Source organism: Lepidochelys kempii, chromosome 19 (assembly GCF_965140285.1).
Source record: "Lepidochelys kempii isolate rLepKem1 chromosome 19, rLepKem1.hap1, whole genome shotgun sequence".
Classification (NCBI taxonomy): domain Eukaryota; kingdom Metazoa; phylum Chordata; order Testudines; family Cheloniidae; genus Lepidochelys; species Lepidochelys kempii.
Window position 1 is genome coordinate 6,667,960 of NC_136398.1, and position 20,652 is coordinate 6,688,611.

Here is a 20,652-nt window from a genome sequence, read left to right on the forward strand (position 1 = left end):
AAAGCATGAATATATACTTTAAAACAGCAAAGTATAAACGTGTAAAGCCCTTGTGTCAGCTTTCCTCAAACTGGGGGTCTCAACCCAAGGGCGGGGTTGCAAGGCTATTGCGGGGAGGAGAGTCACCGTACTGCCATCTTTGCATCTGTGCTGCCTTCAGAGCTGGGTGGCTAGAGAGCATCTGTCCGGGTGCCCAGCTCTGAAGGCAGTGCAGAAATAAGGCTGGCAGTATCGCAATGCCCCACCCACAACAGCCTTGTAGTTCCTTTTGGGTCAAGACCCCAGTTTGAGAAACGCTGTATACTTTTGTATACTTTTCCCCTATAGTACAGTATATAGGGTAAAAGTCCACAAAACACCAGATTTCCCCGTCCTTGACACGTTTTTCATGGCCGTGAATTTGATAGGGCCCTAGTCACATCACAGACCCAGATCCCTCACCTAGGGACTCCCTGACAGGTGTCACCCTTGCTCCCCCGCATGCCAGTTGTGACAAGTTCCTGCTATATCCTTGCAAGACTTAGTTCTATTAAGTTTATGTTTTATCGTGGGCTAGAACTGTATGTAAACTCTCTAGGGGGAATGTGACGTGTGAAACCGGGGAGTTCAGAAGACTATATTGAAAATGGGCTGGACAAGTGTGGACAGTTGGGACAATACATTTCCTGGGAATACCTAGGGAAAGGTTAATGCAAATTCCCCAACTCTGGTTATGCAAAACCCCAGCCTTTTACGCCCTAAGGAGAGGGAGAGTGTCTGCTGATTACCTGTTGCAGAAGGCCAAGATCAAAGACATGAGTGGTATACAGAAACAGCTGATCTGCCCAGCCTGGGTTCTGGTTCTGGATCTTTGTTGGATATGAACTTGTAACCACAGGAAAAAACCAGTTGTGGATTTTGAAGGACTGACGCCTACCAGAGTCCTAGGTAGGAGTTGGGGGGTGACCTCTGGTAAGCTTTCTAGCATGCATGCAGGTTCTTTTATTGCTTTAATGTGCTTTCGCTGGAATGCTTTTACCTTAAGAATAAATGTGCTTGCTTAGCTGGAACTGGGTGGTAACTTACACCTCTGGGCAATACACTGGGCATAGCCTCTAAAGAGAAAGCAAAGCACAGGCGCTGTCTTTCTAGGCAGACCGGCTTGCTGGGAATTTGACATGGTAAACCAGGGGACCGTGTAGCATTAAAATCCCTGGTTAGGAAGGAGTGAGGCACGGCTCTCCGCCCAAGAGACACGACAACTGGGAGCTGGAAGCCTAACGTGGACCATGAATGGGGACTACTGGTGCAGCTATCCTGAAACTGGATACCAGCGCCCCCTTACTGGGTACTCACCCTGCCAGGAGCTAAGCCAAGTGCACCCCTTGCCCCCTGAGAAATGCTGCCTCAGATCCCCCTCCTCACCAAGTGCCCTGACCTCCTATTGGGCCTGGCTTAGGGCCCAATCCTGCAAGTTCCCTGTTGGGCTTCCCCTGTGAGGTTCTGAGAAGGAGAGCCAGTAGCCCACCCTCAGCTCTGTATACACACAATGCCAAGTTAGGATGAGCGGCTCCCCTCCCCACCCCCGCCAGAGTAGAGGAAGCAGGCTCCATTTCAAAGGTGTTTATTTACTGAAAATCAAAGAGCAACATAAGACAGGGCTTTAAAGTACCATGGGAAATAAAAGAGTCCTGCACAGGCTGGTTATTCAGGGTGGCTCGTTCCTAAAACAGGGATTTGGGAGGGTTGCTCTCAAATAAGCCTTTTGTGAGACTATGCAGAACCCCTGATGGTAGGGATGGGTCCAGACTAGAGCCAACACCTGCCAGGTCAAATTCTGAGCCCACTTTTGGATCTAAATGTTGTGGTTTGAACCTGTCGCTATCGACTTTCCAGAACACTAATGTCACATTCAACAGTGCAGAGAAACCAGAAGAGCTTTTGCCTCTGCAACTCCTGCCGGTTGAAACAGCCTTCTGCATCTCTCCACACCTCTGTGACTCACCAGATCCCTTGCAGTCTGGGCTGAAATCCTCTCCTTTTCCTCCTGTGTGGTCATTCCTCTCTCCCTTGGCTAAAATGTTTGAACTGGGTGACTGCATTACCAAACTTTCTAAACGGTTCTGGGACCCATTGTGTGCGACAGGCACTGGTCAGAGACCAGCCGTGTGGTTTCAGAGTGAAAATGAGCAAGCGAGCAGGGCAGAGAGTGGCTGCTTCACGGGTACTGGGACAAATAGACCTGGGCAGTGGTGTCCCAGAGACAGCCTGGCTCTGGTGTGAAGAGGTTTTTGCCTCTGATACATTGCACAAGGGGGCCCTGCGTCCCCTTGGAGCAGCTGTGGCGAATGCAGCGATTTGTGTGCCTTGATCACAGCCCTGTGCGTGAACTGTTCTGTCACAAGGCTGGCAGAACCCCTTGGCACGGATACACCATCCATCTTCACTGGGGAAAGAAAACGCACCAGGGAAATCCTGCATTGGGAACCCATGGGTAGGGATGGCAGGGACATGAGGTGCTCCACATTGCAGCTCTCCGAGCCTCTCATGCTGGAAGATCAGTGCTGATAAGGGATTCTTTGGGTCCAGTGCAATTTGTGGTGGGTTCTGAGCGTTACCCGTAGCCTGGGGCTGCAAGAGAACTTGGCTTCTGCATCGTACTGGGCCAAAACGAGGATTTTAGTTGCCAGAGATATGGGTCTGAATGTTTACAGTGCAGCTCTGTGTGTGTGTGCACTGCATGTCCGTGTGTGTCTGTACCGTGTGGGTGTGTCTACACGCCTAAGCCTTTGTGTGCATCTGCACAGCTGAATATTTGTGTGTTTATGGCCCGGGTGCACACAGAGATGCACACACATATCGGGTACGTGTGCATTGAGTGAGCCCATATGCGGTGCGGTGGGCATACATGTGTGCCCACGGCGTTTGTGTGGGTGCTCTAGCATGTGTGTACCTGCACACGCAGCTCAGGTAGAAAACTCGCAGCCCTCTGGGTCACGCAGCTCTTTTGTCAGCACTCACAAAACACACATCACCTGTGCTCTGAGAATCAAGAAGAATCAGCTGCATGAGCGTGAGCTCCAGAAACACGTAAACACCTTCACTGTCGTGAGGGGGAGAGACGAGTTTCTGCCAGGGTTAGGCTGTGATCCAAAGGCCCGGGCCTGAGTCTCTGAGGAGCGAATGTACAGGGACCATTCCCCCCTGCACATCCCAAAGTGAGGACGCCGCCAACCCTGGCTCAGGGTCTCGTCACGGCTGCTGCTGGTACTGGCCCTCTGTGGCAGTGAAAAAGTCCTCAAGAACGCTCTTCATGTACTCAAAGGTGGGGCGCTCCTCTGGGCTCTCCTTCCAGCAGTGCATCATCAGTCCATACAGCTCCTCTGGGCAGTTGTCGGGCTGAGGCATTCGGTAACCGCGCTCCAAGTTCTGTATCACTTCTGGATTAGTCATCCCTGTGGTCACAACACACAGCCCTGAATTAGGAACCAGCCAAGTCAGGGTGCAATTTACATACCACAGGGCTGGGAGCCCTTCCCCACAGCCTGTGATCCTGCACTCTTCCCTGCTGCACCTCTGACTGATCCAATCTGGGACTGGAGTAGCTGGGCGTGTCCCCGAGATAGTGAGGGACTTACTATTTTTCCAACTTTATGCACAGTGTACGTACAGGTACACACACACACGCTGTGAAGTCCTGACCTGGATAAGGGATCCGGCCGTAGGTGACAATCTCAGTCAGGAGGATTCCAAATGACCAAACATCAGACTTGATGGTGAATGTCCCATAATTAATGGCTTCTGGTGCTGTCCACTTAATGGGGAACTTGGCTCCTGAAATACGAAAGGGGATTTAAAAAATAAAAGGTTAAGGCTGACCTGGGACCTTCCCTACCTGCCCTCATCACTTACACCTTCTCCCGTTGCTTAGACTCATCCCCTTCCTTCCCCATCACTGCCCATCTCAGAGATGTATCAGCACACTCAATGTCTTTTGGGAGCCTCCCGATGCCTTGGGCAGCCCATGCTCGGGGCAGCAATTGGGAGAGTGGTTGGTTGTTGTTTCAATTCCCATCCCCACTCAGCCTGCTGGGGCAGGAAACACAGAATCCCCAGATCCAACACCCACAGCCACCCCTGGAAAATCTCTGACAATATTCACAGGAATCAAAGACCCGCCGCAAAAGGCCCCTAACTGGATTCTACACTGGCACTGTCCAAGGTTTTATTATTTGGAAGCACCATTCTCATTTGTCCAGAATGCAAGGTTATGGGCAGTTTTATCCATTTCTACAGAAGCCACCATTCCAGCCATCAGTAAAGAAAAGCTTTAATCCAGGGGATGCCTGAGCAGTGCCCTTGTCAAGGTGTTATGCCGGGATTTTAGCTTGCAGACAACTAACTACAAGCTAACTAGCTATAGATCCCTGCACTGTTCCATCAGGCTGGCTGACTCATTCCATGCTCCCAGCTTTCTACACTGGGCTCGTGCCAGGGTTTGTGACCCACACACTCACTACTGTCAGAGCCAATCCAGAACCAGCGATGGTCCCAAGCTGGAAGGAGAAACTGAGAGGCCTAAAGGCCACAGGAAACCCATGGAGACTGACTTTGTAACCAAGTGAAACAAACTGAAAGACACGCTCTTCTTCTCTGCACAAAGTGTAAAGGTGTGGCCCCGAGCCAGCGCGAATGCTGTGCCTATCCTCGGAGAAAGGAAGGAGGAGGTGGAAAGAGGGTCATGCCTGAGCCAATGAATCACACAAGGACCCAGGGTATAAAAACCTGCTTTGGCACTGAGAAAGATGCCTAGACACATCTCACAGACTGCTGATGTGCAGACTTGGGCGTCATCTGCACATCTCATCACGGCCCCAGAGTTACTGAAACTGACCTGAGCGATGGAGCCAGCCTGCCCAACCCTAGAACAGATGCCAACTCTGGCCTTTTAGTGCTGGCTGTTCCTGCATGAGCCACCAGAGAGGGCTCTAATCCTACAGGACTGATGTGAGTTACAGGGCAATCAATGTCTGGAGGAGCAGCCCCTCCGCTCTAGAGAGGTTATAAATGTTTTCCCCTGCTGCTCTCGCTGGCTTTGGAGAGCAGGGGGCAACCAGGCTGTTCTCTCCATGTGTGTGTAGGTCCCTTACTGAAGAAAACAGTCGTGACCCCATAACCTGTAAAGATCCTGCTCTCACACTGGGAGGGGCTGCCTCTAGCCCTTCTCCCCCATGCCCCACAGAGCTCCTCGCACCCCATCCCACATGAGGAGGGGCTGAGTCCAGACCTCAAACCCCCTCTGCTCCCTGCTGAGCTCCCCCCACAGCCTACCATGAGTGGGGGGTTGTCTCTGCACCCCTGAATCCCTTTCCCTCGCACTTCAGTTATACCAGAACATTTGAGCAGAGCCTCCTGCCCATCCTGGCCAGTGCGAGGTCTCAGCCCTGTTCCCGGATCTGGGAGACGCCAGCCTGTTTCTACCAGAGATGTTCTCTGGCGCACAATGCTCCAGCTGAAGCAGCTCCAGGTCCCAGCTCACCTCTGCAGGACCCACCCCCCAGGCCCAGCTCAGGCTGCAGCATCCTGTGCGGCTCGGGCTCACCAAGAGCTGCAAAGAGCTCAGATACACAGGGGCGACAGGTTACTTGTGGTGGGCTCCCACTTCCTCGCTGGGCTGGGATGTTACTGCGAGGCTGTGGGTGTCTATATTCAGCCTGCTGCTGGTCTCCCCCCTGCAGGAGGAGAGACACCGAGAGATGTGTCAGGCCGGCATCCTGCCACGAGCTAGAGTTTCCAATGCTACATGGGCGGGTGGCGGGGGAAGAGGTTCACTGCAGCTCACCCTCTGTGCAAGGCATTCACGAGCAGTGATCAGTGCCTTAGCCGGTAACCTCGTGCATCCCTCAAACACTTTCCACAGCAGAGGAGCCCAACCTAGAGCCGCACAGTCTCACTGAAATGCAGCCGCCCAGAAGGTGGAGGGTAGTCACGTGGAGCAAAACCCTGACTCGCAAGAAGTGCCCTGGGGTCTTTAATATCCAGGCAGAGAAGAGGATTTCTAGATTCCCCCCTCTCCGATGACCCACCCAGGGTAAACGGCATGAAATCCTATTGCTGTCAATGGTAGATATTAGTCAGCTCTAGAGGGGTTTGAACTCACGGCTGCAGAAGCCTGTTTCAAACCTGGCCACCAGTGAATGCTCCTGTTTAGGAGGAGCTGGGGGGATTCCCTCATCCCTCCAGCTCCTCCAGATCCTCCTCCCAATCCTGCTCCCCCAGGGCAGAACCAGGGCGATCAGGGAGGTGTGAAATCCACCCCGCTCCTCTGATCACCCAGCAGAGGAGCGGTGCTGCAGGAGGGGGAAGACAGCAGCAGCGAGGGGCTCCATGGGGGCAGGAGACCCCCCTAAACTGGAACTGGAGGATCAGATTGAGAGAGAAGCTGGGGCAATTGTCCCTGCAACCTTTCAGTGGGCACATCAAACACAACACCGCTGCCCTGCTGCAAGGGCCCATTCCAGCCTTGGGAGCTCTGCCCCCCTGCTGTCACGGCCCACACCTGCCCAGGAAACCCCACCACCCTGCTTCCCAGAGAGGGGCACCCCAGCTGGCAGGGTGGAGCGGGGGAGGTGGCGGACGCACCCTCCCGGGCTGTGTACTCATTGTCCTCGATGAGCCGAGCCAGCCCGAAGTCAGCGATCTTACAGCAGAGGGTCTCTGACACCAGGATGTTGGCAGCTCGCAGGTCGCGGTGGATGTAATTCTTCTCCTCAATGAAGGCCATTCCCTCTGCGATCTGGGGAGGTGGGGCACAGAGGGGCCGTTACACATGGCAGGGGAGACTGAGGCTCTGCTCCTGCAATCTCAGTTCCAGCCCCACCTCGTTGCTCGGGCCTCAGCTAGTCAAGCATCTCCTGCAGATCTCAGGGCCGGGGGCCATGTGGTGGCAGGTGTGGGGGGCAGAGGAGAAGGAAAGACACAGAGGGAAAATTCCTTCTCCGCTGGATATGGGGGGTGGGGGGCTTACTGACAGTAAACCTGAGGGAGTGATGGCTGCTGGGGCTAGCACTGGGTGCAGGGCAGACAGGTGCTGGACAAACTCCTTCCGCCCCAATGCTGCCCATCCCTCTCGGTTCTAACCAGCAGGCCCTTGCTCTTCCTGTCCTGCCCCACCCCACAGCTCTGCCGATGCCCCTCAATCCCGACACGCAGCCCCCGTCACTGTCCAGCCTCTCAGTCATGATGAAGTATGTCAGAATGTAGGGTTCTCCATGGATGGGCCCATCCATTCCCAGGGTATCAGGCTGAGACTCTCTCTCATCACCTGAGCACAAAGCCCTAGGGAACATTAACCCCCTGTGCCCCTGGAGACAGACTCTGCCAGCTTGTCCCCAGCCCGGCACCATCCCTACCCGGTTCCCACCTCCTGGCGCTCCCCCTCCTCACCTGTGCTGCCATATCCAGCAATTTGTTAATGGTGAGTCCGATTCCTTCGGGGGTCTTGAGAAAATCCACCAGGCTCCCTGCAACAGGACCAGCCCCAGTCAATGCTAGCCCTGCCCGGAGGGCAGCCCTCTTGGGAACCAGCTCGGCCACCCTCAGACCCAGCACCAGACAGTCTCCGTCCATCAGGGCAGGGCTTCTCAAAGGTGCGAGGCCTCTATTTGGCCTGGGTTGTTCAGACAGGGGCAGGGACTGATTTGCTAAAACACAACCTGGCCCAGCTGGATGAACAATGAGCCAGTGCAGGACCAGACTGGGTTGGGTTCACGGGGTGGGGAAGGAGGTTATTGCTCCCTTTGCTGGTTTGTCATCATGTGATTTCCCTGTGAACCCATGAGCTTGCCCCCTATAAACCCCTCCCCCCCCATTGCTCCACAATCAATTCACACACACAGGCAGCGGTGAGCTGGAGCCGGTTCGCACTGGTTCGCTAAAACCAGTTGTTAAATTTAGAAGCCCTTTGAGAACCGGTTGTTCCCTTTGAGAACCGGTTGTTCCGCGAGGGGGAACCGGTTCTAAAAGGGCTTCTAAATTCAACTGGCCCAAAGTGGCGCCTTAGGCGCCGACTCCATGGGTGCTCCAGCCTTGGAGCACCCAAGGGGAAAATTTGGTGGGTGCAGAGCACCCACCGGCAGCTCCCCGCCCCGCGCCCAGCCCACCTCCACGCCCCGCTCTGTTTCTCTGCCCCGCCAGGCTTCCCACAAATCAGCTGTTCGCGCGGGAAGCTGGGGGGGCTGAGAAGCAGGCGGTGGCTTCCCGCTCAGGCCCAGGGAGCAGAGGTGAGCTGGGGAGGACACAAGGAGGGCTGCCCGCGCTGCAGCAGGTAACCCGGGGGGGAAGGGGGGGCACAGCAGGTAACCCGGGGGGGGCGTGCAGGGGAACCGCTCCCCACCCCAGCTCACCTCTGCCTCCCTCGGCCTGAGCGCGAAGCTGCCGCCTGCTTCTCAGCCCTCCCCAGCTTCCTGCCGCGGGTGATTCGCGGGAAGCCGGGGGACGGGGGGGGGGGAAGTGGAGAAGCAGAGTGGGGCGGTGGGTTCAGGGGAGGAGGCGGAGCGGAGGTGAGCTGGGGCCGGGCGCAGGACGGGGAGCTGCCAGTGGGGTTTCTGCACCCACCAAATTTTCCCCATGGGGGCTCCACCCCCGGAGCACCCCCAGAGTCGGCGCCTAAGGCACCACTTTTGATGTGATCAGTGGGGGGAGCGGCCACTCCCCCTGTTCCCCCCATAGCTATGCTCCCCTGCCCCTAGGAGCCAGAGGGACCTGCTGGATGCTTCCTGGGAGCTGCCCCAGGTAAGCACTGCCAGGACTCCCCACCTCACCCCCCGGCAGGTGCCTCTAGCTCTTAGGGGTGGGGTGGGCACCCACTACAGTGGCCCACAAGACCCTCCTGCCCGGTTCTGGGGGCAGTCAGGGGACAGGGGAGGGGGGTGGATGGGGCAGGGGTCCTGAGGCAGGGGGCATCAAGGAACACAGGGGGGTGGATGTGGCAGGAGTCCCGGGGGACGGAGGTGGGCAACAACCCCCTCGTGGGGTGAGGAGGGAACCGGTTGTTAAGATTTTGGCAGCTCATCACTGCACACAGGCACCATGCAGTGTGAAGCACCCCCATAACGACAGACCTGGGACCCTCTGAGAAACATTCCCCAAGGACCCCTATAAGCCCCCATCGTCCCATGGGAGGATCATACTGAGAAATCAACTCCTTGCAAACTTCTTGAGCAACATGACCCAAGTCTAGAAATAGACCTGAACAACCCTGGAGTTGGCTGGGTGGCCTGGGTCCCATCAGCCTTTCTGCTCAATAGCCAAACATAACAGACAGGCGCGTTTCCTCTGGCAGAGCCGCCAGCTCTCAGAGGAAGGGAGCGTGACTCTGCTATGGAGCCGGCGAGACAGAGAAGGGCCATGCTGAACCCCCTGGATGTGTCCCTTGTGACTCTTGCTTAGCAGCCCTCTGAACTGGACTCCTGCCTTCTATGACACTCTTGCCAGGAAGCTCACAGCTCTGCTGAAGTTGGCACGGAGTGGAGGCAAGCAGGAAAGGGAGAGCTGTCTGTAGGTCTCTGTCTCTCCCTATCCCATCCAGCCGGCCTCCCTCCTCCTCTGCCAGGATTAGTTTGTCCAGGTTCACTGTCACACCCTCTGGATAATGGAGGTCGTGACCCAAACCCACTGCTCTTGGCTCTCAGAGCAGGCAAAGGAAATGAAAGGCTGCGTGAGACAATATGCAGCGCCTGCCGGCAGGACTAGAATAGCCCTAGCGCCACGAGCCCAGGGTGGTTTCCTGTCTCATTAGTAATGAGACAGGGGAACGCCAGGCTCAGGGTCAGCTCTCCAAGGGAATGGGGAGTTCAGATGGAGCCCAGTTCTAGGGGAAAAAGCAGGACAGGGCAATTAAGAGGCTTTGCAGTAACAGTGCCCCTCTTGGGGCCGCTTCCACCACGCAGCGCTCTGCAAACAACTAGCAGTTAAGCGCCAAACCCTGTCATCACTAGCTGACTGCCATCATCCCCATACTAAGGCTGGGGAAACTGAGGCACGGGGTGTTGGAGTGACTCACCCAAGGTCACACAGTGAGTAAGTGGCAGGGCTGGGAACAGAACCCAGGCGTCCTGGCTCCTGAGTCTGCTCTAACAGCTGGACCACACTTCTGCCCTATTCAGTCTCTCATTGGAGTAGCCTTTGGTGGGTGGGGGGGTCACTGGGAATCGAGCAAGAGCCGTAGGCACCTCCAAGCTGAGCACAAGCCTGGAGGAAGGGACGGAAGCCTCTGGATGAGCCCATAGGGCTTTACCGGCCTCCCCCAGGCCTAGTTCTCTGCTCTGGGCTCCCTGCCAGTTCTTGCTGCAGATGCTCCTCAGCTGAAGCTCTCTGCACAAAGCAGGAGGGTAGCAGGAGCTGCAGGGGTACCGGCTGGTGGATCTCCCCAAACTGACGGCAGCCCCTCATCAGGCCGGGCTGGGCCTGGCTCCCCACCCTACAAGGCTCCTGGGGAGTGCACGGCTAGGGATGGCAGGGCAGCTCCCGGCGGGTTCACCTTTCTCCATGTACTCCGTGATGATGTAGATGGGCTCCTGGGTCACCACGGCGTAGAGCCGCACCAGCTTGCGGTGCTGCAGGCTCTTCATGAGGTTGGCTTCTGCCAGGAAGGCGCTGGGGGACATGCTGCCCTGCTTCAGATTCTTAATGGCCACCTTGGTGTGACCGTTATAGTAACCTGCAGAGAGATGGGGCAGGGGGCAAGGAGGGAGAGGAGGCCCGTGTTACCGCAGTGAGTGGCTAGCACAATCCTCCTGCCACTACACTGTCAGCCTGGGGCCCAGCCGGCACTGCTGGGAGGGAGCTCACAACAGCGGAGACTTGGGTCCAATCCATCCCTGGTGTGACTCCATTGACTTGCCTTCCCCCAAGGGAGCTCACACAGCAGGGGTCCTATACAGCAGTGAGTGGGGGGGGCGTTGGAGACACAAAGACCACTCAGCCCCTCCAATCTGTGCCCAGAGAGAGGAAACAGCAGGTACAAAGCGACTGTTGCAGACGGCGTCCATAGGGCACCGTGCGTGGGAGTTACGCAGCTTCGTGATCAGCACTTACTCCCCTGGGGGGAATCTGTAGTCACACTTCAACCCGGGGGCAGGGGGGTTACTCATGGTTCTTGGTCAACAAGAGAGACGAAGCCGCGGGGGTCTGACCTTTGACACCCTGCCCTTCAGAGCCAAAAGCTCCTGGACCGGGGTAGCTAGTGGGGTGTTAACCCTACCTCTCCCCCGCACCCCTGTTCCCAACAGCCATCTCCGGCGGGGCCCTCAGTCCTCGCCCCCACCCTGCAAACCCCTCCTGGGCTAGGCTGCAGAAACGGAGCACACAGGGGCAGGGCAGCCCAGCAGGACCCATGCCACTGTCTGACCCAACAGTCAAGGGGACGCAGAGTGGGGAGGGCCCGAGAGAGAGAGGAGCTTGTGCCCATTGCAATGGCAGGTTCAATCTATGCGTTATGGTGCTGCAACAGGACCCCCTGCCACCCTGCACCATGGCAGCCCCTCCCTTCCGGCCAGGGGAGAGGACGCCAGCCACAGCGGGGGCTGAAGAGCCTTGCAGGGTGTTCCTCGCTGGCATGGGGAGGGACAGACGAGCTCAGGCACCAGGCCCGCTCTAGGTGTCTGAAGGAAGCCCCCACCACAAGGTGCCAGGGTGAGACAGGAGACTGTGCCCTCCTGCTCTCCCTCCAGCTGCCACAGCACCGGGCGGTTTCACGATTTGCTCTTTTTGTCACAGCGCAGCTCAGAGACACAAGCCCTCGGAGCAGCAGCTGGTCCCGGATACCAGAGCGACAGCCACAACAAGGGCTTTTCTGATGCGCACGATTCTTATCAGTGCGGTACAAAACTGCCAACAGCTCCTATGCCAGGCGGCGCTCCTCATGCCCAGAACACAGAGCCAGGCCCTGGATGCACGCACTCTCCACACCCCGCCTGGGACCGGGCAGCCCAAACCCAAAGGAAGTTGGGTTCTCTGTCTGAGCACTGAGACCCAGGCCTGTCTCCACTAGCGCCTGGCATGAGGCCAGGGCGGGAGTGGAGTGGGAAGAGGCTGGGGAGACATTGAGCCTGATTGTCAGTTACTTGGTTGGGGCAGGAGTGGAAGGTGGGATAGAAGTGGCATTAAGATATCTTTGCGCTCCGCATATTCTGGGCAGTGCAGGGGTCTACCTGGCTCCTGGTGTAAGATAGAGCAGCCTCTGGACTGCTCTAGCTTACGTTTTCCTTCCCTTTGGTCCCTGGGAAGCAGGTAATAGCTGCCGTGCAGTGTACTCCAGCCACGCCCTGATCCACTCCCTCTACCAGGGGCTAGGTTAGGACCCTTATCCATCTCTATGCCAGCCGAGGGCTATTTCCACCCCCTTTTCACCAGGGCAGTACAAAAGGCCTCAGGGGAAGGTCTGTGAAGAGGAGGGGAGAGAAGCTAGGGAGTGCTGAGCAGATCCAGGGCCCACTCAGAGACTGAAGCCAGAACTCAGGTGCTTTGAGGTCCAGCTCCCACGTGGCTCTGTGCTGCCGTGTGCTGTCCTGGATTATTTGCCTGGCAGCCTTTGGACGCTGGATGAGAAATGCCCCCAGACAGGAAGCTCCACTGTCTGGGTAGTGCTGGCTGCTGTATACCTAGAAATCCCTGGGCCACGCTGAATTTCCCTTGAAAGCTGAAGTCCCTGGAGCACGACTGCCGTGGCTTTCCACTGGGGGCTGCAGCAATCGTAGTGGGGAGTGACGCCCTGGGAGTGTTAGCCAGACTGACCCCTGGGGTCATGCCCCCGGCATATACCCCCTGGAGTGCCAGCCACCCTGCACACCACAGGAGCACCGAGGCCGACGGGCCCTGTTTGCTAGTGCAACCTCGCGAGAGCCGAGCTTTGCAGCTGTGCACTGGGGCGGGGGTTGCAGGCACTGGGCCAGAGCACCCGGGGCGAGAGAAGAAGGATGCAGGCCTGGCCTGCCTTGCTGGCCAGTGATAATGGCACCACCCCTCCCTTCCTCTTCTTGGCAGCCAGTGGGGCCGGGGTTAGGGGTGAGCCAAAAGTAAAGCAGCAGGCAGGACAAGTAGAGAGTGTGGGGGGAACCCAGCCACATGGAGGGAACTGTGGCCACCTCCCTCCCTGGCACCAAAGGCCTGGTGATGGGCAGGGCCGGGTGAGACACGTCCCTCAGCAGGCCCTGTCCCCCCCTCCCTTTGCATCCCACTTGGGACGCAGCTGGGCCTCTGTCCAGTGCAGCCTCGTCTGTGAGTGAGAAGCCAAAGGAAAGGGGAACAGACACCTTGGCTGGGCCTGGGAGCCAGTCTCTGGGCAAGTCTCTGCTCCCTTGTACTGCTGAGCCCCAAGGTCTGTTTCTGCCTCTTTTCACCCTGGGCCAGCCCGTCGCCCTGGCGGGAGCGGGAAGAAGCTGCACTGAGCTTGGGAGCTGGGCTCGTGAATCAGGGCTGGCTTTGTCCCTGGGAGGGACTGGCAGCCCCTATTTACCCACAGGACAGGCACAGCCCCGGGCTGGGGGAAGGGACGGCTTCCCCCTCATCCTGGTCCCCTGCCCATGGGCCTCAACCTATCCCACAGGCCAGTTCAGTGCGGGGGGTCCAGCCCCACTGTTCCAATCCCGCTGCACCATGCCCAGGTGCAAATGACAGCATGAGGCACTGGTGAGCCACGCCAAACCGGGCAATTAGCCAGGGGCAAAGAGCCATCTGCTGGGAATGATGTTGGATCCCTACACAGCCGGGCTGGAGTATGTATCCAACCTTGGAGAATCCTCTTACCAGGCCCCTGAGCCTCCCTTCCCCACACCATCCTATGCTGTGTAGGGCAGGAGTCCTCACGTCCATTACACCTACACACTCCTTCCAACCACAGCCCTGGCCCTGCCTGGCAGAGTCTGGCTAACCGTCCAGCACCCATCATCACTGCCCTGGGTGGGGTCGCAAGCCTGCCTCTCCCCAGGGTCTTGGTTCTTGCACCCCCCCAGAAGACAAAGTGCCCGAAGACGGTCCTGGAACAAGTCCTACCCCATCACCTCCTCTCCCTTCTTCCGCTGGCCACAGCCCTGGGGAGAACTTCCTTCCAGGATGCAGATACAAGGAGAGAAGCTGAGTCAGCAATCAGGTGCCCCGAGGAACCGCAACCACAGTGCCAGTCGGATACAGGCAAGAGTGACAGCGGAAGGCAAGGGGGCAGAGAGCCAAGCAGGGGGCCTCCCTTCCGGGCCTCTCCTCGATATTGCTAAATATACTGTAATAAACCCAGGGCCACTAAGGAATGCCTCAGCTGTCACTATTCTGCACCCCCTGGACACCAGCAAGGATGGAACCCTGATCCCCCTGCACCAAAAGCACAGGCCTGCTCGAGCTGCAGGAGACTCTCCATTCCCTACTGGCAGTATAGGGCCTATGACTCACAATCAATGAGTTTTGTTTCCATCCGGCAAAGGGCAGCGGTGCTTATGCACACTAGTCAGTTACAGTATTAAACCCAACCCTTAAATGTAGCTGAGATCCATGTTTATGCACAATGTGACCTCATTGTTTGGAGGCTGGGGGTCCTGCTGTCCTCTCGCCGCACCCCGTGACCCCTCCTCCAGCCCTTGGCTGAAGATGCCTGCAGGCAGCGTTTGGGAGCCTGTCAGGGCCATTCCTAAAAGCCAGCTGGAGAGGGATTCTGCACATAAGCAGACATTCCCCTGGCCATGCCAGGGAGCTGAGCCCACCAGTGCCACTCCACACCCAGTGACTGGCCTGCCTGTCAGCGTCACCCACCTCTTGGCCCGTGTCATGGCTGCTGCTTTACTCACCCATCCAGACCTCTCCGAACTGCCCCGCTCCCAGCTTTTCCACCAGCTTGAGAGTTTCCCGAGGCACCTCCCATTCGTCCTGCCACCAGGGCTTCTGCGGCTTCTGGTTCTGGCAGGGCTTGCCCAGGCGGGTGCATAGTCCATCTGTATTGCCTGCAGGGCGGGGACCAGGGGAGGCAAATCAAGGGGTAAACATGAGCCCGCATGGAAGAGCAAAGGGGGCGCACGCAGGATGGGGCGAGGGAGTGCAGCCATGGCCAGGCACTACACGTGCTGCTCGTCCTGTCAGTGACTCGTGACCAGCTTTTGCGGATCGATTTGTCCAGAGCGAAAGCTCATTCGCCTTCACGAGAGGAGACGAAACACAACTCGGCCTCAGAGACAGACTGCACAGTTCCCCGTCCCAGCCTCTCCCTGCAGGAGGCGCTGTTGGGTATAGGGTTTAGGCCCTGACTCTGGGGCAGTCCACAGCTCCTGGCACCCCAGCCTCTCCCTGCAGGAGGCGCTGTGGGGTATAGGGTTTAGGCCCTGACTCTGGGGCAGTCCACAGCTCCTGGCACCCCAGCCTCTCCCTGCAGGAGGCGCTGTGGGGTATAGGGTTTAGGCCCTGACTCTGGGGCAGTCCACAGCTCCTGGCACCCCAGCCTCTCCCTGCAGGAGGCGCTGTGGGGTATAGGGTTTAGGCCCTGACTCTGGGGCAGTCCACAGCTCCTGGCACCCCAGCCTCTCCCTGCAGGAGGCGCTGTGGGGTATAGGGTTTAGGCCCTGACTCTGGGGCAGTCCACAGCTCCTGGCACCCCAGCCTCTCCCTGCAGGAGGCGCTGTGGGGTATAGGGTTTAGGCCCTGACTCTGGGGCAGTCCACAGCTCCTGGCACCCCAGCCTCTCCCTGCAGGAGGCGCTGTGGGGTATAGGGTTTAGGCCCTGACTCTGGGGCAGTCCACAGCTCCTGGCACCCCAGCCTCTCCCTGCAGGCGGCGCTGTGGGGCGCGGGGGCCGAGAGCTGTTGGGTGTGTCCATGGGAGGTGGAACCGCAGTGGTTCCCGCAGTGATAAGTGGAAGTTTCAGTGCCCACCCCCCTCTCCTCGCAGCGCCCGGGGCCTTACGTGTGTAATACTCCACCAGCTCATGCAGGCTGCTGAAGGTGATGCGAGGGGAGATGTAGTACCCCCCATTGTCCATGTTCCGGATCTTGTAGTGCTTCACCGTCTCGCCTTGGCTTTGGTCGAAGTCCCTCACTGATAGGGAGAAGGAACCTAGCGAGGCCGACATGAAACAAGGAATGAGGCCGCTGCGGGCTTGGTCTCCTTTTCTCCCCTTGAAGACTCCTGCCCCACAGTTCCTGCTCCCCTGCCCACCCTCCCGTAGGGGACTCCCGGAGCAAACCTGGACCGTGCCAGGCACCGGCAGAGGTGCGCCAACATGCTGTAAGAGGCGGCTTCTCTTCAGGCCAATGCTGAGTCCATCGGAGAGATGCCAGGGAATGTTGGCCAATAAAAGGCCAAATCCTTCTCCCACGGCCGTCACCACAGCACCACAACAGTCTTGAGCTCTGGGCTGTTTGTACCATCCCCATAGCCAGGGTAAGACAGTGCAGAATGGCAAGTATCTGCTCCTCTGCTTTATAACCTGAGCAGCTGAATGCCAGGAGGAGGGGAGCATCCCCACACACAGCCCAGGTGTGCAAAAACGCACACACACCCATATAGGAAAAAGTGTGGTACAGTTGTGGGTTTGCTGGGAGGAAGCCCACTGCCAGAGGCCCAGCTGGCACTGTCAGGGCACTGCTATGGGGAAGCTCACGCTGACAGTAGCCTTAGTGGTACAATCAGGCTATTAAAGAATTGGATTGCCCGTAGAGTAGCAGATGGAGTTAACACGGTGCATTCAGAGCACCAGGCAGGCTCAGAGGTGCCAGACACGGACACAGGTTACCTTTGGTGGATTCGCTCTCCCGAATCAGGAAAGAGCCATGCGTGTTCCCGGAGGCCAGGAGCTGTCGCTCAGCGTCCTTCCTGCTGAGGTTTTTGAAGAACCAGCTGCATGGACCAAGACAGAGTTAGTGTCACGCAGGCTCGTGCTCCCCTACCCCATTGCCAGCCCCCACGCCAGCAGAGACCCGACCAAAGATGCCTCGCTGTGCTCCCGAGGAGGACAGGAATCCGGGATCCATTGGGGCTCACGTTGCCCAGTCCCCTCCCCCCCTAAGACCGGGGGCATGTTTCCTAGCGCTGCAGCCAGGCTCAGAGCAAATATGGCCAGGGCTGAGACTTCCCTCTGGGGGCATGGGCTGGGGGGAGAATATTGAACTCAGACGACACATCCACTCACGGTTCCGGCTCCAGGCTGTTCACCCTGGCGACGAAGTTATAAGGAATGTACCCTTCCTGGCCAGTGGTGAGCGATTGGGCCTTCCACCACTCCCCACTCCTGAAACGAGACCAGAAGACAGGCCAGCGTCAGCCCCCCAGTCCTGCTAGGGAGGGACGTTTCCGCTGGCACAGCGGTCTTGGTAGAAAGAGGCCAGTGGGGCCTCAGACTGGCATGGGGAAGATGCTCCCAGCTGGCTGGGAAGGTGGCAGATTGCCTGGTGATGCTGGCTCATTTGAGGGTCGTCCCGCCCCCACTTCTTACCTTATTGTCCAATGGGCGCTTCCCTCTCACTTGTAGCTTATTGCTAGATGCAGCCACATCCCCTTCTCCCTCCCTGAGGCAGGAGTGCAGGGTGCTGAGGGCCCTGCCTGCCTCCAGATCTGGGGTCTCACCAGGAAACTGCAGGCAATCCCCTGGCCGCAGGACCCCTCCCAGGCAGGTGCTCGTCCAGCAGCACTGACCGACCCATAAGCCTGCAAGGCTGGCTGGAGAGAGCATGCTCCAAGTGGCTCTCCAATGCATGGCTTAGTGTGAGTGGGGAAAAGGCAACAGACTTACTCCTCCAGAAGTCGGAGCGTCTCCCCCTTCTGGAGCCCCAGGTCGCCATCGTGAGTTGGTTCATAGTCATACAAAACTACCACTAGTTTATCTGGAAAGAAAAGCAAGAGATCTCTTTAGAGGAGGCTGGACAGAGGCCAGGTGTATCAGGGGCCTGACAGTGACCTGTGGAGCCTTTCACCACCAGGATGCTAGTTTGGCCCCAGCCCCTGTCAATTAACTATTGCCACCTGATGGCTGTTTCGGGGCTTACATGAAATGAGTTTGACAGGGCTCAACCCAGCGTCCAATGAGCGCTAATTGGAAGTCTCTGCAGAACAGTTGTAAAGGCTGGAGCCCGAGAGGTGGCCCCTCTGGGTCAGAGTGGAAGAAGCCTGTGGTTGGGGGCAGAACTGGGGGGAATTCAGAATTTCTGTCCTGTGGGAAATGCCGAGAATTCAAAATCGGGTTCTGCCCTGAACCAGGAGGAAAAGTTGAAATGCCCAGGATTTTTCCTCAAACAATATATTCCACAAATCTTTCATTTCAGCCCTAGGGAAGCATTCCATTTTAGCATTGATCCTTTTTACTGTTAGTTTTATTCTATTATGAATGTGATCATTTCCCACAAAAAAACGTCGATGAAATGGACCCGTTCCCACAAAAGGGTTTGATTTTGTACAATCAGCGTTTGCCAACGGCAAACACATCTGCTGGAACATTTTCAACCTGCCCCAGGAGGGGGTAAAATTTGCACTGGGGCTGTGTGCACAAGAGAGGACTCCATGCTCCATGGGCCGTTGATCAGGCACTGTCCAAGAGCACTCAGTTTAGATCCACACAAGCTAGAGGGAGCACTGAGAGGGGAAGAAAAGCAAAGAGAATGAGAAGAAGAGGAAGAGGACGGGCTCAACTCTCCCATGCACTGCGCCTTACATTGTCTATTACACCCGCACAAAGTGGGAGTAAAAATTCTACCCTCCTTTTGCACGGAAGTGAGTGATGGCACAAGGTGCAGGGCAAGAGAGGGTCCGGCCCAACGTGTCTCTATGAATGGCTAAAGGTGACTTATTGGAAAGACTTCACCTTTGGGAGCCACGTTGCAACCATGCACTTTCTGGGACTAACTCATTTGCACAGAACCCGCTAATGACTCAGAGTCTGGGCAGCTTCCCCAGGACCGGAGACCCCTTTTCCCCTAGCGTTCTGGTCTGCGGGTACCAACCTTGCATAGGAGAGCAGGGCGGAGAAGGAATTTCATAGGACACCAAAGGATCACGCACCTCGGAGCCATTGTGTGTCAGCCTCTGGAGGGAAGAAAAGAGACCAGAGTGAAGGGGATTTCTCTGATTTTCTCTTCTAGAAGGAACTCCCACCCCCGCACCCAGTTTCTTCCAGTCTCCCCCTCACACTGTCCTCTCAGATTCACTTCCTCCCCAGCAAGGCGTTACCAAGGGCTTCCCCTTCCATCTTCCTGAGTGAGGAGTTTCTCTGTGCTTTGGGTTCACAGGGTCCTCCTTAGCTATACAAGACCCCAAATGCTCGGCACTGCGGAGCTGCTGCAAGTCTCAAATATGGCCTCAAGTATGGCCATTTCCTCCAGCAATGCCAGTCCAAAAGAGCATGATCCCTATGAAAGGCCCCCTTCCCCACCCCGATGCTGTGATGAGAGGCGAGCTCTCCCCCATCTCCCTCACCTGGGATTTACTAGCCGGGTCTATGGGGTAATTGCAACGCTCACAGATGTCAATGTTCTCGATCCAGTCTTCGTCATAATCAGAACTGCAACAACAGCCCATGGTCCCTGCAGGAAGAGGGGGACAAGAGCCAGAGGCTGTGAAAAGGGAGGGTCCAGGTCTTCATTCCTCACCCAGAGGGACCTGAACATCCAGGCACAAACCAAATGCAAACGGGCCCATCCCTGGAATGCAGGCAAGTCTCCCCACAAGTAACAGGTCGGGTTGGAATCCAGTCTCCTCCCTGGTTCTAAAGGAGGCCTCAATCGCATCAGACCCCAGAGGGCAGGGAAGAACTAGGTGTTGGCTCCTCCATAGGCACAGGGCTCAGTTGTGGGGCTGAGGCATAGCATGGGGCCATCCCCGACCAGGGGGCATTTAAGGAGGAAATATGCCTCTGGGGCTCCCACCCCTTTCTAGGTTGATGTGTGGTCTTCAGTTGTCACTCAGTGCTTAAGGTACTTGCAATAGCTTTCCTATGCATAACAACAAAAGCTTCCCAGTGCCCCACCCAGCCTCTCTTTCTGGGACGTTCAGCCCTTAAAGGCACAGGCCACTTCCGACACCACAATATGTCACCCCCCCACTGTGAGGAGCAGTCTCTCAAGCTCTCCAGAGCATGACTGTGACCAGCCCTCCTGCAGGATGTGCAAAGGGCTGGGAGAGTCTGTACGTGAGAGACAGCTCCCATCATGGCTGGGGAATTAAACCCAGGACCTCCAAAGCTAAAAGCATGAGTCTTTACAGCTTGAGCTAAAGAGACAACCTCTACAGCAGGTGGCTGCATGGACTCTCAGCCTCTGTGCATCGAGCACAGAGGGGGACAGCATTGACAGGTGGGTTACATGCACGCCCCATACTCTCACACACAGTAATTAGCTCCATCTATCTGAGGAGTGGAGGGGAGTTAATCAATGGTAATATCCTCTTACATTTCAACCGCACATCCCATCCCAAGCAAGGCAAAGTGCTTTACAGACTTCACAGCTTGAGATATTAACTGCTTATTCACTTCTTCACCTGCCACCGCAGAAACGCAGCCATCTCTGGGATGGAACGCAGCCGCCATTTATCAGACCACAGCAACATTGCACAAGAGTTTGGGACAGGAGTGATGGAGCTGGGATTGCAAAGGGAATTGAGAGAGGCCGAACGTAATGATCCACGCTAGAATCTGGCCAGGACGCTGGGAGA

At 56.9% G+C, this 20,652-nt stretch overlaps 1 protein-coding gene across 2 annotated transcripts in view; it reads right to left on the reverse strand.

The window, feature by feature from the left end:
* Positions 1-1,594: 1,594 nt before the first annotated feature.
* The window catches only part of LCK (LCK proto-oncogene, Src family tyrosine kinase), a 40,308-nt gene continuing 21,250 nt past the window's right edge, over positions 1,595-20,652 (reverse strand). For both annotated transcript variants that reach the window (XM_073317718.1, XM_073317717.1), the window contains exons 2-13: positions 19,420-19,526; positions 18,948-19,029; positions 17,744-17,834; positions 17,144-17,242; positions 16,748-16,851; positions 15,919-16,068; positions 14,814-14,966; positions 10,520-10,699; positions 7,426-7,502; positions 6,622-6,775; positions 3,682-3,813; positions 1,595-3,434 (exon numbers count right to left, since the gene is read on the reverse strand). In XM_073317718.1, coding sequence (XP_073173819.1) covers positions 3,232-3,434; positions 3,682-3,813; positions 6,622-6,775; positions 7,426-7,502; positions 10,520-10,699; positions 14,814-14,966; positions 15,919-16,068; positions 16,748-16,851; positions 17,144-17,242; positions 17,744-17,834; positions 18,948-19,029; positions 19,420-19,521 — 1,527 coding nt within the window. In that variant the 5' untranslated portion in view covers positions 19,522-19,526 and the 3' untranslated portion in view covers positions 1,595-3,231. The remainder of the gene's footprint in view (positions 3,435-3,681; positions 3,814-6,621; positions 6,776-7,425; positions 7,503-10,519; positions 10,700-14,813; positions 14,967-15,918; positions 16,069-16,747; positions 16,852-17,143; positions 17,243-17,743; positions 17,835-18,947; positions 19,030-19,419; positions 19,527-20,652) is intronic.